We start from the raw sequence: 18,055 nt of genomic DNA on the forward strand, positions 1-18,055 counted from the left end.
TGAGAAGGAAAATTTTGGAATCTGCACCGTCTGTCTTTTTACACACAGACAGCAGGAGGTTGCAAATTAAATAACTCATCAAAGGAGATGCAATTCTGAAATGTCTAAGCTTTGCTTTCAAGGAGGTCCTTAACCTTGTAAAGCTGTTAAATGCCAATGTCAGATGGTAACAGCTGTCAGCATTCCACGGAGCTGCTCAAACACCCAAGGACAAGATTTCTTTTATGGATGCAGCGTGGACTCAAACTCTGTTTGAGTTATTATAAGGGGTTTTTAGATTAAACAAACCATTGGAATATGAAAATTAATAAATAATGAATTACCCACTTATGTAAAAAGGGGTAAAAAGGTTTGACTTTAACAGGGTCTCTTTGACCCACAAAAGGTGGGTTTGCGTTAAATTCTGCTCTCCTAGGACTCGGTACCCAACCTTCCACTGCCGCCACCTATATTTATTTACTTTTAATAAGAAGGCAAATAGGTGCCGGTCTCCATAAATATCTCAACAATTTGGAAGCCCAGAAAACAGATCATCTAGTTAACTAAAATAATTTTAAACAATAATACCAATAATGGTATCCCTTCAGGAACTTAAAGGGGTTTGCCCGTGAAAGAAAATTCGCAAATTTCAATCCCCTAGTGGTGATAACACAATAAGGATCATTTTTTAGGTCCTATTACTTAGTGATGGTCAGTGTAAGATTCCAGGGTGTGGGTGGGGGCTCTCTAAGCAGACACACTATGATCCATCTAGTTATGTGAGCTGACAGTATGTTTAGATTATCAGGGTATAAGGTTTATATACACCTTCATTTACCATCTGAATATTGTACTAGTATCTGACACATAGAGAGATAAGACAGATCAGAGATGAGACTAGATCCATGAGATGCATATTACACACAAAGACACTCTTCAGCACAGCTACATGTCAGCTACCCACTTATCTCCCTGTAGCTTGTAGTTTTCAGGCTGTGTACATGCAGGAAGTCAGTGTCTGTATCTGTAAGAGCTCCATCAAATGCAAGGGGAGGGGCCCCTGTAGGGAACAGAGAGAGCCAAGCTCTGTGAAGCCTGAGACAAGATGACTGCTGTGCCTGAAGTAAGAAGATCCAGGAGTAACTGAAATTGTGTACACCAGGACTGATAGAGACAGGTTAGCATTGATTGAAATGAGAATGTTATTTTGTTATCCTGAGTACCATTAAGAAACTTGTCTTTGTGGGAATACTCCTTTAAGTTCTTTGAAGGCTACTTTTAAGTAGAGACTTATTACGTTTTTAAAGATTTAATACATAGATGTGCAGTGCCGACATAAATAAAATTCTCAGATAAAAAGATAAAATATGCAAACAATACAGACATAAACGGTTGTAAAATAAAAGTGATAAAAACGGATAGGCCTTACTACTGAGAAGACTTATCTGGCTGGGAGATTCAGCAGAAGAACTTTGGGCAGCATGTCCAGATTAAATGGATACCATTGACAATGAGCATTTGCATAGCCCGATAATTTATCCTGCAAGGAACTAGCAACATGGGTTTTGCAAATATTGCTTGTTCCTGAATGCAGTCGTTTTGGTCTAAACGCATATGCATTCTCCTACTCATTGTTCTTAAATTCCAGCACTGTGTGTGAATGTGGCCTTACCAGACAAGAATCTATAGACCATACTTTCAGTAGAAAGCTTTTGGGGGGTATACCCACCATTGTTGATGGGTTTTGTTTCAATACATTGTTGTCTGTATGTGGTAAAATGAACACAACTTTTTTTTTTTTAAGTCATCTTTATTTGATTTTTTTACCATTTTTTAGAAAACCTTAAACGCCCCCTTTAGGGGTATCATTTTCGTTTTTAACATATGAGCATATTTTACAAACCTACTTTTATTAACATTGTTCGTTTATCATTGCATCATTACAGCATTCTTCACCCTCCCCCCCCCCCCTCCCTGAGATGCAACTGGCTTCCATATAGTTCATTTACTAATTAATTTTCACCATATAATGCACTTATTTCCTCTCTTGAGAAGATCCTGTTAACTATGGGGCCCCAGACTAGCAACCACTTCGCCCTGTTGTTCTTTTTATATTCACTATTCTTTTCAACCCATTGGAAGTACATAAATTCTTTCCATTTCCTTTTCACTTGTAGCATTGTTGGTAGGTGTGTGGATATCCATTCTGCCAGTAATATTTTTTTTACCGCCAATATCAGCAAGTCTACCAGTTCTTCTTTCTGCCTATTTGGTCTTCCCTCGTGGTATTGAAAAATACATCTCCACACATTCATCTCCACGTCTTCCCCCAAAACATACTCAATAAGCTGGTGTGTTGACCTCCATAAATTCTTTACTGCCTGGCAGTACCATAGGCAGTGTATAAGGTTCACTTTTGGTGTCCCACACTTCGGGCATTCTTCTCTATAATCTAGGAATGTATTTTGAAATGGCTTATCAAATGCCCAGTAGGCTCTTAACAGTATCTTCCACTACATCTCTCTCAAGTTTTCAGATGTGGTAACTTTTCTCCACCCCTTCAGGAGTCTCATGCCTACTTCTTGCTCTGTTAACTCAGTTCTTATCTCTTCCTTCCACTTTCTTGCTGATCTTCTTTCAAAAACATCTACTCCTCTCTGTGTGATAGCTTTTCTAATACTGGCTATTGATGGATTCCCCTCCCTTTCCTTTATAAAGGCCACAAAGTGTATCTGATTCATTCTCCCTAGCCACCACATATATTCTTTCTTTCCAATTACATGTACTAACTGATGATAGCTCAGAAACTGAGATTCTCCTAAGCCAAACTCTCCGATTAGCTGATCGAATGTTTTTAATCTTCTCTCCTCCCTATCTACTATATCTGCTACTTTCAATATTCCCTTCTTCTCCCATTCCCTGATCCATGCTTTGGGTCCTTCCAATTTTTCCATTTCTAATACTTCCCGGATACTTAAAAACTCAGATTTCTCTACTGGCAAACCAAATCTTCTCCTTAATATCTTCCACACCACCCTTGTATCTCTCAGTAGTATTGAGGTCTTCCCCTCCCCACTTAATTTTACTGTTTTCTCGTGTAAATATTGGTTCAAGGACATAGGCTCTACTAGGCTTTGTTCTACTTTCCGGTCCACCAATGTTTCTTGTCCGTTTACCCATTGGGCTACGAACCTGGCTATACATGCAATATTGTATTCTCTCAAATTAGGGAAGGAGAGGCCCCCCATCACTCGTGGTTTCTGCATATAAGACAATGAGACCCTTACTTTCTTCCTTCTCCATAGAAACTTCTGGAATAGGCTATTTATTTTCCTTATATCGTCGTGTTTCAGCAAAAGGGGGAGATATTGCATGGTGTACATCAGTTTAGGGAATATCAACATTTTTATCAATTTTTTTCTTCCAAATAGTGATAGGGGGAGTTCCATCCACTTGTTGATGTCCCTAGAAATTTTTTCAATCAGGGGGGCATAGTTTAACACATATAATCCTGTGCTCTCTCTACCTAACCCAATCCCCAAATATTTTAGTTTGTCCTTCACTATATTCAAACCCCACTTATTGTTCCATTCTGTGCTTCCATTTTTTTCTAATAACAGAACCTGTGTTTTATGAGTGTTAACTCTATACCCCGATATACTTTCATATTTTTTTAAAAAATCTAATACCCCTTGTATGTCTTTTCCTATGTTATTCAAAAATAGCACCAAGTCGTCTGCAAATAACCTCATTCTAATGTGCCCTTTCCCCAACCTTATCCCCTGAAAAATATTACCCTGATGAATTTTCCTTGCTAAAGGTTCTATAGTGAGATTAAACAATAAGGGTGAAAGTGGGCACCCCTGGCGTGTGCCTCTATATAATTTAAACCTTTGTGATATTTCCCCTTGTGTCAAAACTTGTGCCTGTGGGTCCCTATACATTGTGTCTATTGCTTTATAAAACAACCCATTCAACCCCACCCTATTCATTACTTTCTTGAGCCAGGGCAAGGCCACGCTATCAAAAGCTTTTTCTGCGTCGACTGATATTATTGCCGCATGCTTCCTAGCCTGTGGCCTTGCCCTGGCCCAGTCCAGAACAGCGATTACAGAGCGTACATTTTTTACCCCACTTCTTCTTTTAACAAACCCATTCTGTGAGGCATGTATCAAATCGGGCATGACTTCCGCCAGTCTGTTTGCTAATATCCGTGAAAAAATTTTTGTATCCACATTTATCAGTGAAATGGGTCTAAAACCCGCCGGGTCTGTTTTTTTCCCTTTTCCCTTCGGTATTACTTTAATGAATGCCAAGTTTCCTGTCATAAGAGTCTTCCCTTCCAAAAACATATAGTTATACACCTGTGTTAATATTTTAACACTATGGGGGGCAATAAATTTATAGTAGTCTGATGGGAACCCATCAGGTCCGGGCGCTTTCTCTTTTGCCATTTTTTTGATGATTTCCATTATCTCCTTCTTCTTTTATTGGGGATGATAAAGATAATTGTTGCTCTCCCGATAGGGATGGGATTTCTAACTCTGCCAAAAATTTATCCATTTCTTCTTCTTTTTCCTTTCTCCCTTCATAAAGCTTTTTATAATAATTTGCCAGAATCTCATTTATCCCCTTCCTATCTCTCACCATCTCCCCTTCTTGATTCCGTAACCCCTCTATTCTCCCTTCCCCTCTCTCTTTCTTTATCATACTTGACATCATTTTCCCTGTCTTATTACCAAAACAATATAGGTTTTTCTCCCCCCTTTTCATACTCTCTCGCTGTATCTTATCCACATAATACTCGAACGTTTGCCTGTTCTCTATCATCTTCCCCTTATTTTCAACACTAGATTCTGATCTATAAATCTGTGTTGCCTCTCTATATTTCTTCTCTAGTTCCTCATATTTGAGTTTCTTTCTTTTGTTCTTGCCGGCTACGTAAGACATTATTTCTCTCCTCATGAACAACTTACTCGTTTCCCAGAACAGAATTGGATTTTCTCCTAGTAATTTACTGTTTTCTTTCTCATATATCTCCCACTTCTCCCAAACCATATTTTTAAATTCTTTTTCTCTACACATTCTGTCTGGGAAACGCCATAGATTTACTCCATTTTTCTTGAACACAACTTTTAATCAAATTTTGGAAGCACTACCTTTTTATTGCCCTTCTATATTTGAATGGTCAACGGTCAAGAGTAGCAACCTATATGCTACTGTTTCTTTTTGGACTAGTTTTGTTTTTGTTTATTTGGTTCTATTATCATAAATCAATGCTCGGAAGTACCTTGGTGTAGGGAAATCTCATTTGTAAATACGATTTATTATATTTAGTTATCTCCCAGCATTGAGACTTGCTAACAAAAGAGCAAAACAATCTGTCATAGTACTAGATGCTTGGCACTGAAAACTATTGATCCAAATATTGTGCCAACTGAGTGTAAAATCCATTTTATGGTTGTCTCTCTGTATCGACCTGATTATCTAAAATGAGTTAAAAATGTATTTCATCTCTTAAAATTACCTAGGGAATATTCTCCTTTGGATTCCATTATATGTTAGCGGATAGCTATGTAGAAGAAGCATGTTGAAGTCCATCCATAGCATCCATATGCTTGAGTAAAGTTGAACAAACCTTGGTAACTTGGGTAACAGTCCATAAGGCGAAGCCTACATGAAACGACAATTGGTAAACAAGTGATGAGTTAATTGACAACCAAGAATCTAACTTAGAAGAACTATTATAGCACAGAAAGGCTAGGCTTCATTGCCCGCAGACATAATCTGTGTGCATTTACCAAAGCATTTGCATGCGAACCTGCAGTTTAGGCCCCAAGCAACTACATATAGCATGGAGCCATCTTTCACTCTGTGCACGGTGTTTGACTAGGCCAAAACAAATATTGGCCCTTTATTAACTGGAAATTGATGACCAATTTTTAAGACTGGTTTACTAGACAATTGTCTTAAATTCATGTCCACTGTGTAGACTTGATAATTACTACATATAATTTATTATGATTATTATTATTTTAAACCAGTAAAATAAAATCTGTATATTATGGGTAATAAAGGCATTAAGATTTAGACAATTGAAACCTTTTATAAGCAGTTATTAGAAACATATACATTTTCTTTTGCATAAAACGTAGTAATTAAGATACAAAGTTCTCATCCTTTTTGAAGGATGATTTTGTTTGTTTGAACACGAGAGGCCAAAATGCTTGTATTTATATAGATAGTATATAAGGGAATCATGGAATTTACTTGGCAAGAACACATTGTCCTGCTTTTAAGTTGTTTATTATGATAAATTATAGATTAAGAAAGTGTTTAGAAGTGATTCTGTGTATTGTATATATGAAATGTTCAAGTGAAAAGTTATATACACAGGCCTTTATTTACATTTATGAGCTATATGAGTAACATGATTCACGTAGATGCTGGCTGGATTGAATACATTGTTCAGAATTTGCATCTTAAATAATAAATACTGTCATCTTTCCATGGAATTGATGAATTGCCGATGATCTTTGTTTTTTATTCGCAGGCTTTGGAAGAGGCTCAGAAAGCTATACAGCAACTGTTTGGCAAGATCAAAGACATCAAGGACAAAGCTGAGAAATCTGAGCAAATGGTAAATAGGCTGTTCCCTAGATGGTCCTAGATGTTAATGGAACCATACATCAAGAGGGTATTAAAATTGATCCCAAAGCACATCTACAACAGAACAGCTTAGTACTGTGTGTAATGTATGCTATCCAAAATATGTTCCTCAAATTTGACTACGTTTAGGTCCTGCTGTTATGCTGTAAAACACTTCAAAACACTAAGTATCAGAGAGAGTCATCCATATAATGAGCAGGGCCACATGGGGGAGGAATTGCAGTTTTTAAGCTTCTGTAGTGTTGCCTATGGCTATTGTGCTGCCACTATCATGACTGTGAGATAGAAATATGTGGCACATCATTTATTACTGTAAGATTTGAGCCTTTGCAATGTACTAAGTAGAGAGAAATTGAATTTCCTGCCTCTGGAAACGCCCTGTAGGCTCTTTAATGCCTAAATGTGAAAGTCTGTTCCCCTGGGGATCTCCTCTCTGACAGGCAATAGGTTAGGCACAGCCTCTCCTCACTTTCTGTGTTACTAGCATTATTCTGGGCACCCATGATGCCAGAAATATGGCAAATGAAAGCTGCTTAGCTACTGGCTGCAGCGACTGCATTACATGTATGTAAAAAGATACCGGTTGTCCTATTATGTGGCAACACTAGATCCACAGGAAAATAAGAAGGTGAGTATTTTTTCCTTTGTCTATTTTCAGGGGACTTCAGGTATCTAAATATCTCATTCTAAAACCTGGTAATGAAACTGCAAAACACCAGTCATTGACAAGAGCCCCCTGTATAAAGTGGAAAATGATGACTCTGCTTTATTTCCATTATGTAACCTGGCAAAGATATTGTCCTAATTAGGTTAGGCACAATATGGTCACATGATTGCCATGTGTCACCTCCTGGAAATTGTACTATAATTGGAGACAATTGAGGTTTACAATTAAATTACTTTAATTTAAAATTTTTTGCTTTGCTTTTTCCAAGGTGAAGGAAATCACACGGGATATTAAGCAGTTGGATCATGCCAAGCGCCATTTGACCACATCAATTACAACATTAAACCATCTACACATGCTGGCTGGAGGAGTTGACTCATTGGAGTAAGCTTGTCAGCCTGGTGCATTGATATATTTTAGTTTAAAATATTAATAAGATATTTATCTATTAAAATGTAAGTATATGTATGTATATATATTATATATGTATGTGTTTGTATATAATATATATGTATATTTTAGATGAAAGATGTCCTTAATCTCCGAATAATGTGCTATTTAGTTAACGATCTATTTGAATGAACAACCAAACTTTATTTATTTGTATTTTTTTTATTTTTTTTTATTTTTTTTTATAGAGCTATGACTAGAAAAAGGCAGTATGGTGAGGTTGCCAACCTTCTTCAAGGGGTAGTAAATGTGCTTGAGCACTTTCAGAAATACATGGGTATACCACAGATACGCCAACTCTCAGAAAGGTGAGTTTTCATTAGATGATTTTAGCTCTTTGCATATGTGAAGTGTGAAATGTTATACATTGATTTGTGGTCAGTCTGATCAGCACTTGTGGTGAGGAATTAACTACATATCCTTAAAGGGTTATTCTTGTCTGTGCATCCACATTCTGTTTCATTAATCTGCCATATAAAAAAACATTTCTTCAATTAGATGTTATTAAAAAAATGTTTACCTGTGTGAAGATAATTTCTCATAAATGTAGTCATATGGTCCCTTAGAAACAAGACTGTGTCCTTGGATACGGCCACCCCTGCTGGAGAGATTGCACAAAGAAACAAAAGGTTTTTGTATATGAAATGGCCCACAGCCGTCCTGTGGTAATGATTGCTGAAGCGAGGTGGTCAGGCAGGACTCAATACTGCATGTCTGGCCATCGCTGCCAAAATGTGAGGTGGTCGTATCCGAGGAAGCCATCTCATTTCTAAGGGACAACATGGCTACATTTATGAGACATTATCTTCACACATGAACATTTTTTTTTAAATAACATCCAATTGAAGAAATGTTTACATATGGCAAATGAGTTTAATTAAATGTAAATGCCCAGATGGGAATACCCCTTTACATGAACCAACCCTTTTAAGACAGTGTTGGTCAGTTTTCTGAAAAGAAAAATAGGTGAAATGTAAAATTAATAAGTCTTGTTTTTGTTTAAGTTTTTTGTTTAAGTTTTTGTTAATGGGAATTTTTTTTTTCAACTTTCAAAGGAAATGTACGACCAAATCAAGCATGATAAACCAGGGATTCTTTCTCCCTGAACCAGGCACCATGATTGTGGTAATCTTATATTAGTTGTTTATGAACTCCTTCCTTCTAAAATGAACAATTCCAGAGGAATCGGGAGCAGGGTGAGACGGTGTAACAGTCTGTAAAGCCTGATCACAGAGGGCTATGCTAGCCCTTCTGGCTAATTAGCATAATTTTAAAAGTTGACTTTATAAGGAAAGCGACCATGGGTGGCAAATATAAGAACATTACCAGTTACAGTGCCTAGATCTATGAGCAAGTGTCCCTGGTTTATCATAATTTTTTTTTTTATGGTAGCTTTCCTTTAAAAGTTATAGGTGGAAACATCAATTTGGAGGAATGGTAGAGTAATTGATCTGTGACTCATGGATTGTGAATGGTGTGATCCTGTGCTGTTCGAGGTCTCCCATTTATATCCTGCCTATGATGATTGATAGCTGCTGAAAAAGTTAAAAACCACAAAGAGTACAAAAGGAACTTTCTGAGTAACAAAGAAGTTCTTCTCCAAATAACAAAGGGTTTCTCATTCTCATGACAAGTACATATATTTTCTATACCGGCCTTCAAATGCATCATGTATAACTTTCTTTATTACCATGCCATAGTCAAGCTTATCACCCACACTGCAGAAATATGTTTATTCGTATTATCCTCTTCAGTGCACCCTTTCCCTTATATAGAAAACATCATTTTTTTAATGTAAATGGGGCAGAAGTGCTTTGGGGAGCTTTACCAGAGCCCACTGGGCACTGGCTTCTCTGGCTAATGCACGCCCCCTACACACCACCTTGTTCTAGTCCTTCCTGTTGATGTGTTCACTCTCTAATGAAATCCTGTGCATGTACATTGGTACATTTACATATATATAAAACTTAATTTTATAAGGGAAGGATCCAACCATGTTTTTCATGGTAGATTTCCTTTAAAATATATTTACCTATTCTGCTACTTGTCCACAATGTGCTTCTACGAAAGTGGATTAATGTAATCTCATTTCAGGCAACCTCCAAACTGTTCACAATCCATTATAAATTTCCATCATGCATCCCACGTCTTTCTTATCAGTGGAAACATTTGGATGCATGGAGCAGTTTAAGGTTTCTCAGGCATTGATCACTACAGGATAGATGAGAGCTTAGATGCCATCTCTCCTTTGAAATGTCAATGGGAAACATGATGGATAGTTTAGCTCTGATATTTTTAGTTGTATCTTTGCCGAGCCTCCTTCCTGATGTTTACATTTTGATAACCGTTCCATCTGGTTATGATAGGAATCGTGATTTGTGCGGAAATGAGAGGCACGCCCTGCACATTGCTTACAACTCCAGTGTTCAGAATAAGGAAATTTATTTTGTGTAAAGCCAGAATAAATAGACTCATGGGCAGTTGCTTCTAATTTCCTTTAGTTAAAACAGCTAAAATTGGATATTTCTATATTGGCCCTACATATAAAATGCATTATTAGATAAATTAAAATATTAGATTGGGAAGGGAGTATCGTCATGGAATTGTTGTCCTGATAGAATTATGATCATAAATAACGTTGCTGCTCAGGTTTGTTGTAAATTGGTTTAATTATTTTTGCAGCACTTTGGGTATCTGCCAGATGTGTCAGCAAGCATTTAACTTGTTAGTTCTATTCTTCACACATCTCTTTTTTTTTTTTAACTGAAAATGAGCACTTAAAGCAGTGGTGCAGGTTTAGAAACCTTTTCTGCGCAGAATTATGTTATCATTTGCACCAAAAAACTGTCTAAAATGGTTCGTGCCATATCTATCAAGAGTTTGCAACCGTTTTTAGAAGCCTTTTATGACTGCTATTACAAAAGGTGCATGGCTTCTGTAAAGCGTGATTTAGTGGGGAAAAAGTCCATGCACTAAAATAAATGCAGAGGTGCCAAATGTTTTGTGGTGTTAATTAATCAACTAGTTTGAGATGTGGAGTACCATTAGACCGGCTTTACCCTTAGAGCAGTGGTTCTCAACCTTTCTAATGCTGTGACCCCGCAATACAGTTCCTCATGCTGTGGTGACCCCAAACCATGCAACTCGCAGTAAAAACACAGTAAAATTTAGGCTCCGATGGCTTTAGGCGACCCCCGGTTTTGGTCGTTCGACCCCCGCTGGGGTCCCGACCCACAGGTTGAGAACCACTGCCTTAGAGGAACCGGTTTGGCCATCAAGAAGCATTCACTTTTCTTGTTTTTTTCTTGTCAAGCTTAAAAAGTTAAAACCATTATATTTTTCCATGTATGTCTCTGGTTAAGGGCATGTTTTTTTGTGACATGAATCATCTGTTTTGGTAGTGTAGTGCATTTGTGGTGCCTATAATCATTCCGTTGAGTCTTATTAACTCTAGAAAGAGTGTAAACAATTTAATTGTAATTTGCTTCCTGTGGCATCCAGACCATTCTTATTACCGTATATGGATCAGTATGATTCAGAAGATGCCTAATTTATCTAAATATTTTTGTTTTGATTGCATTGTACAATAAAAACGCACAGTTGATAGTGTATCCCCCCTCCCCCACACACATTTTTTTTGAGGAATGAGCTGTCATTTTCATTGGTAGCAAGTGGGGGTATGTGTGAATTTTCTGATTACTTTTTATAAAGCTTTTCTTGGAAACAAGTTGACGAAAACGCAGCAGTTTTGCGCAATTAAAACTGGTTATCTTTATTGATTACAGAGTAGTACCAAATATGGGATATATAAATAACTTTAAAAACCTAAGAAGGTTCAGGAAAATGCTAATAAGTTACAAGATTGAAAGTGATGCATCTGCCTCCCTTCCTTCTGGAAGAGACTTCCAAGTTTGACTATTGTTTCAAGTCATGTCACAAGGCTCCTAGAAAGTCAGCATTGTTCAATAAGGAGCTGCCTTAGGAGGTAGCATGATGGGCATACTTTTGCAGTCTTAAAGTCTTAACTCCTGATAGAAATGTATACACATTTAGTGTTCTTCCATGGTACACACATTCTAACTCTGCAAATAACTTATTTCTTTCATGGACAAAGTACAGTGTGTTTTATAATTCACTCCTAAAGGGTTAAATGGGCACAGCAAATAATTGAAATGGCCTGGAAAGTATTTTCACTGAGACATAACAACTGTACCACAAGTCAGTAAAGAGCGGCTGCCTCAGCCCCTTTTTATGCTGCTCACTGCCAGTCCCTGTCTAAAATTTCTGGTAGGCTAAGCAAAAAGAACTTGTGGTTTTGTAACTCTTACTGTTTGAAAGCTTGGGGGGAAAAAGATGTGAAAGGTAGGGAAAAAAATAAGATTTCTCTTACTTGATCTCGATACTGGGTAGTGAGTTGAGATAGTTTTCAGCTAGCATTCTTAATAGTCTTGTTGTATAGGGACACAACCCCCTATGCATTTTATTGACTACACTTGAGGGATAAAGCTTTCACAACTGGGATTGATTCAGTTAAGTCTGTATCCTGTGCATAGTGTCATATGGCAGCAGGCATATTTTTGTGCAAAGCCCAATTTTGCCATGGACACACATGACATTGTACAGTGATTCTTGCCGTCACAAAAACCTCTATTTCTGTGACTTTAAAGGACATCTACCATCAGATTACCTGATGGTAGATGTGTATTACTCACCTCACCATACTGTCCCACGGAACAATGGATCTTCTCTTATTATAACTTTGAATGCCCACATTTTGTCATAGTACAAAATGTAGTTTTAAGGCTCTACAGAGCAGAGTGTTCCAGGAGCCTGTAACATCACTGGTTCTCCCTGAAAATCTTGCACATCCGCGAGAATAGCTCTCTCTGCACTGCCTCACTTTTCCACTGCCGGAAGCGCAATGAAAGCTATGCAGAAGATTTGCAGAGAGCTGGTGATGTCACAGTTGTTGTTGTAATAGTAATAATAATCTTTATTTAAATAGTGCCATCAAATTCTGTAGCGCTTTACAAATCATAGGGGATATATACAAATATAATATTACATTACAGAATATAAACGGTCATATGGAACAATAGGAGTGAGGGCCCTGCTCGCAAGAGCTTACAGTCTATGAGGATGAAGGGGTTGACACAAGAGGTAAAAGAGATTGGTACAGCCATTCATTATAAGGGAACAATATAAAATAATTTAATAATAAATAATTTAATAAAGAAAAATTCTGCTGCTTGAACCAGCCATCAGCCGTCATTTTATTTACAAGGTCCAAGGTGAAAGTGACCGCAGAGAAACCTGGAACTTGGTATATATCTGGTGTTTGCCTGATAACATATGGAGATAGGACACAGGATGGATGAGTAAAGGCAGGGTTGACATTTCATGCAGTTAGTGAGTGTGATCGGTTTGCCTAAAGAGATGGCTTTTGAGAGCTTTTTGGAGGGTGGGTATTAATCTGAGAGTTCAGGGAAGGGCATTCCAGAGAATTGTTGCAACTCGAGAGAAGTCCTGGAGACGTGCATGAGAGGTTCGAATTAAGGTAGAGATTAATCTAATATCAATTACAAATCGAAGAGCACAGGTAGGGCTATAGACTGAGATGAGCTAAGAGAGGTAGGGAGGTGCAGCATTATTCAAAGCTTTGTGGATGAGGGTTATTTTTTTAAAGCGAATGCGGAAAGAGACCTCCAATGATTGGCACAAACTGAAGCCAGCCCTTGTATTCTGGCTTATAACTCGCCACACAAGCACTACCCAGCGCATTCACAGTGACTGATTTGTGTATACTCTGAACTAATCCACAACTGCACATGGTCCGGCTGGTTGCCCAGTGGCATGTGCACACGTTGGCTAATACAGTACACAGGTGCAGGATTTGAAACCGTTGCTGTATTCAATGAAATAAGATGGAGGAGTAAGAGCAGGGCGGCACTGGCCAAGGCTGCAGAAATCTACAGAGATGTGACAGTGTTGCACCACCGGCATCTTTTTCTAGCTTTCCGGTACATTGAATAGAATACTATAAGGAGAGTACAATTTGTCTAAGGGTGCGATCACACGTTACGTTTAAAAACACATTGCAGCAGCTGAAGAGAGATTTGCCTAATTAAACTGTTACAAAACGCAAATGTTAACACTTATGTTAACATTGTGTTAACAAACAATGCCTTAACGTTTGCGTTTTGTAAACGCAAGTGTTAACAGCTGTATAGTTAGGAAAATCTCTCTTCAACTGTTGCAATGTGTAACGCGACGTGCGACTGCACCCTTACAGATAACAAGCACTAATTCAGCTCTGTAAAAGGAAAAAGGTGGGATGTGCAAAATAGAAATGCAAAAACAAAAAAGGCCCAGGTCATTAAGGGATTGGCTTCTAATAAGGAAGTTTTCCAGGGTAAGTACAATATGTGTTGCATTCAATCCAGAGTGGAAGAAGAAAATGTTGTGGCACTCCTTTCGATTACAATCTTCATTTCTTTATAATTATATTTATTTTATTAATATTTCAGTTAAAAATGGTAAAGAGGCATGCATGGACTTAAGAATTTCTCTGTAGTCTGTAGGAGCCCTGGGTCACTTAACGTGCAGGCAGTAGGACTCCGGACTTTGTGGCGTTCCATCTCCTGCGTGCTTCTAGTAAATCAAGTGAGCCATGCAGCCATTAGGGTTTGCTAAGGAAATTTGCAGACCCATCTAACCACTAATATGGAAGTGTTGTTCACGGGTGGCTCGTACATACATTTTGGGGAATATTTATCAAAAGTGTTGAAAGGTAAGAGAGTGCAGAATTACTTATGCCGCACAAGATTCATATAAGAATCTATAGTCTTATACATGGCAGATTTATCATCCAGCATTAAAGTCACACTTTGCACCTCCTAGTTGGTTTATTTTACCCCAGAAAACTGGGACAAAATTCTGGCATTGTTTAGCATTGTTTTTCGATGCACAGTCTTTCTGGTGCTAAGCTATGCAACCTTTTCATAGATCACACCTTTTTGTCGTAGAACCATTGATAAATGTGGCACAGAATGTTTTTTTAGTGCAAATTACAATAGAATTCTATCATAAACAGATTAATAAATCTGCCCAATGAGTTTGCACAGGAAGTCCTAACTCCGGCTGCTCCCCCACCCCCATTCCCATTGGGACTTTAGAGAAAGTTTACTCTGGTACATACATAATGGGTGACCCCATTGGGATATTGTTCTTAACCTTGTAAAAGTTCTGGTCTGTGGTCAATTCCTTTCAGCTACTGCAAGCTATGATCTTTATGTGCAACATATTTTTTTGTTAACCCATTCTATTTTGTCATTTACTCTCCTGGGCAACGATGAGGGCTATAGTTAGTCCTTGATAAAGACACCATAGCAGTTGAAACATTGGTGACTATAGATACTCCTTTGAGGTTGTGCATCTAATCCTGTGCTGTGGTTTATCTATATTATTGAAATCCATTGGATCATTGACTAGTATCAACAACCAACTTGCTCCATCCAAAGTGTGCTCTGGAGCATGAACGTGCTGACTACCCTTTCCTTTTCTTTTGTTCTTTACTGGATTATTTCCTTTCTGGCAGCCAGAAGATCAAAAATTTGTGTATCCCCTCAAAATATGGTGCCCTACAGGACTTGGTGTTATCACCAGTGCGATTTGCAGTTTACATACTTAAAATCATCCAGAACCACAGTTAGGCATTCTGCTAGTGGCATTAGCAACTCAATACTAGCTGGATAAATGGAGTCCAAAGTCAAATAATCCCCAGTGGGTCTGTCTGCTTTATATGTCCAAATGTGGACATTATATTATAGATGTTCTCCTCTGCTAGAAGTCTGCTAAGAATATCACAGTCTTAGTTTGACCAGAGCCAAAATGCTACTGGTTAACCGGAGTATTACTGAGGACAAACCTTAAACCAGTTGTACATCACATTTTATGAACCAACATCCTTATAGTGTGTATTGAATATATAATGTATCCTATACCCTGGTAAATTTTCCACTTAAAATGGAAAGTTACCGTATGTGACAGAATATATTGAACTTAACAAACATTGTTTTCTAATTTTGGAGAAACGGAATTACATTTCAGTCCAAATTCTTTGTCTGATCTTAACATAGAAAGTTCTGAAGTATAATTTTTGTTTCTTCCAAAATGCATTTTTTGACTATACTCCAGAGGAGTGATTACAATTTCTGTAGAATGTGCATTAATAGAAGTCTTGAACTGATTATATATGGTATGAAATGAATGTTAAGTCTGTCTTTCATATATCTATAAAGAAAGAAACTATTTTATGTACACAAGCATAGAAATTGATCCATTTTTAATCCTTTCCACTTTGCTTTATTTGTTTAAATCCAACTAAATCCCTAAAAATGTCCTCAGAAATATAGTATGGCACTAACCTAGTAACCAGAAAAAAGTGATTCCTTGGGTGACATTCTGTTTAGGGACAAGCAACCTAGTCAGAGGTTTCGAGACTATCTTTATATTATAGGGAATGTTTTTTTTTTCCCTCTGGATTCTGATGATTGGCAGACAAGCACTTATGCCTGTAATTATTATACAATGGGATATAAAGTAATTTTACAATGATACATATACACAATGGGGCATATTCATCTTAAGGCATAATCTTACTCTAGTTTTAAAGAGTATCTTGAATTGCCACTCTTTTTACATAAGTTGCCCAAGTGCCTTTACTTCCGTAATAATACTTCCTGACTATTTATAAAGTGATTCAGCATTTCTGCAAATCTTTTAATGCTGTTTGCAAACCCTCAATGGATCTTTGTTTACATGTCTGAAGCGCTGATTAATAGGAGGAGCTGAAGCAGGAGATCATGGCTCATTCTGCTCAAACCCCCCCCCCCTCCTCTCCCAGTTTCTGTCGGAGAGACGTGCAGTGGGTGACGCCATGAGGACGGCTTAGAGCAGTGAGAGAGAGGAAGCTGTGTATTTTATGCAGAGGGCAGCATGATGAGAACAGGGAAAGGCTGAAGCATTGTGACAGAAAACAGACAAACCAGCAGTGATAAAGTGATCCCCCATTATTTATTTCTAGACCGCATGTTAAAAAGAATTTCCTACAATCTTATGGGTTTTTTGAAAAATAAAAATATGCATATAGCACCATCAGATTCTGTACCACTTTACAAATCATAGGGGACATATACAAATAAAGTAAAATATTAGAGTACAAACGGACATATGGAATAATAGGATTGAGGGCCTTGCTCGCAAGAGCTTACAGTCTGAGGATGAGGGTGTTGGTGACCACATATAATTCTTCTTATGCTGCTTGTTTTTTCAACCCATTTGTGTATCAATCGTATTCTTTTATTTATATGTTTTATGGTTTCTGTATATAGAAGTTTTAATTTTTTTTATGAAGGTTTGGCGTATGATACTTGGACAGTTACTGAATATAAACTCTGTTACTGAGGCTCCAGGTTTGCTCCTCAGCCTATCACTGAGATTGGAGACATCCATGAAGTCGAGTGGTAGGGGAAGGAGAGCGCAGGAAAAAAGTGCTGCTCTATAATATGCTGCTGGAGGGACTTTGGTGAACACAGTTATTAAATATAAAAATGGCAAAGATTCATAGGATGTGTACTACATAAAATACATATTAGGCTTAAAGAGGACCTATCACGCCGATTTGGGATTGTAAACCAACTCCATGTCCATATGGACCTGTGCTTTTAAGATCCTAAAACAGCCTTTATCAGGTGTCTACATGGCCCCAATGTGAAAAACATAAAAACATTTATATCGTCTAGATACGATTTCAATGAGGCACATTGGACCCTCATCTGCAGCTTTGTACGGGGTGTGCCTCTTCTCGCAATGTTCTGTGAAGCTAGCTTCACTTGCAGTAGAGCAGGGGCGCATGCAGCTCGGGAGGGAAGGTAAGTATAATATTTTTTTTAATTGTGCCCACGAAGGAACCTCCTAGAGAGGGATTTGGGGCACTAAACCATTGGTCCATAAGTAAATGGAATTGCCCTGAATCATCCGTAAAAGAACATCTACCATTAGTAAATCTGATGATAGATGTTCAAACGTACCCACTCTTTCTTTATTCTAGGGGATGGAAACTTCAGGGATGTCCAGATCAGGGTAGAAAAAGTTTGTATAAAAATATGTAGATTAGTTGCAGGCGCTCCAGCTACATCACTGGGGTGCCTCTCGGGTCCACTATCAGATTATGAATGCACGCCCCCCCACTCTGTACTGTGCTTGGACCCACCCATTACTTACGCAGAC

General features: G+C 37.9%; 1 protein-coding gene across 2 annotated transcripts in view; it reads left to right on the plus strand.

The window, feature by feature from the left end:
- Positions 1-18,055, plus strand: part of VPS53 (VPS53 subunit of GARP complex) — a 100,440-nt gene that overhangs the window by 23,660 nt on the left and 58,725 nt on the right. For both annotated transcript variants that reach the window (XM_072136260.1, XM_072136258.1), the window contains exons 5-7: positions 6,533-6,619; positions 7,584-7,699; positions 7,954-8,073. In XM_072136260.1, coding sequence (XP_071992361.1) covers positions 6,533-6,619; positions 7,584-7,699; positions 7,954-8,073 — 323 coding nt within the window. The remainder of the gene's footprint in view (positions 1-6,532; positions 6,620-7,583; positions 7,700-7,953; positions 8,074-18,055) is intronic.

Source organism: Engystomops pustulosus, chromosome 2 (assembly GCF_040894005.1).
Source record: "Engystomops pustulosus chromosome 2, aEngPut4.maternal, whole genome shotgun sequence".
In the NCBI taxonomy this organism is placed as follows: Eukaryota; Metazoa; Chordata; class Amphibia; order Anura; family Leptodactylidae; genus Engystomops; species Engystomops pustulosus.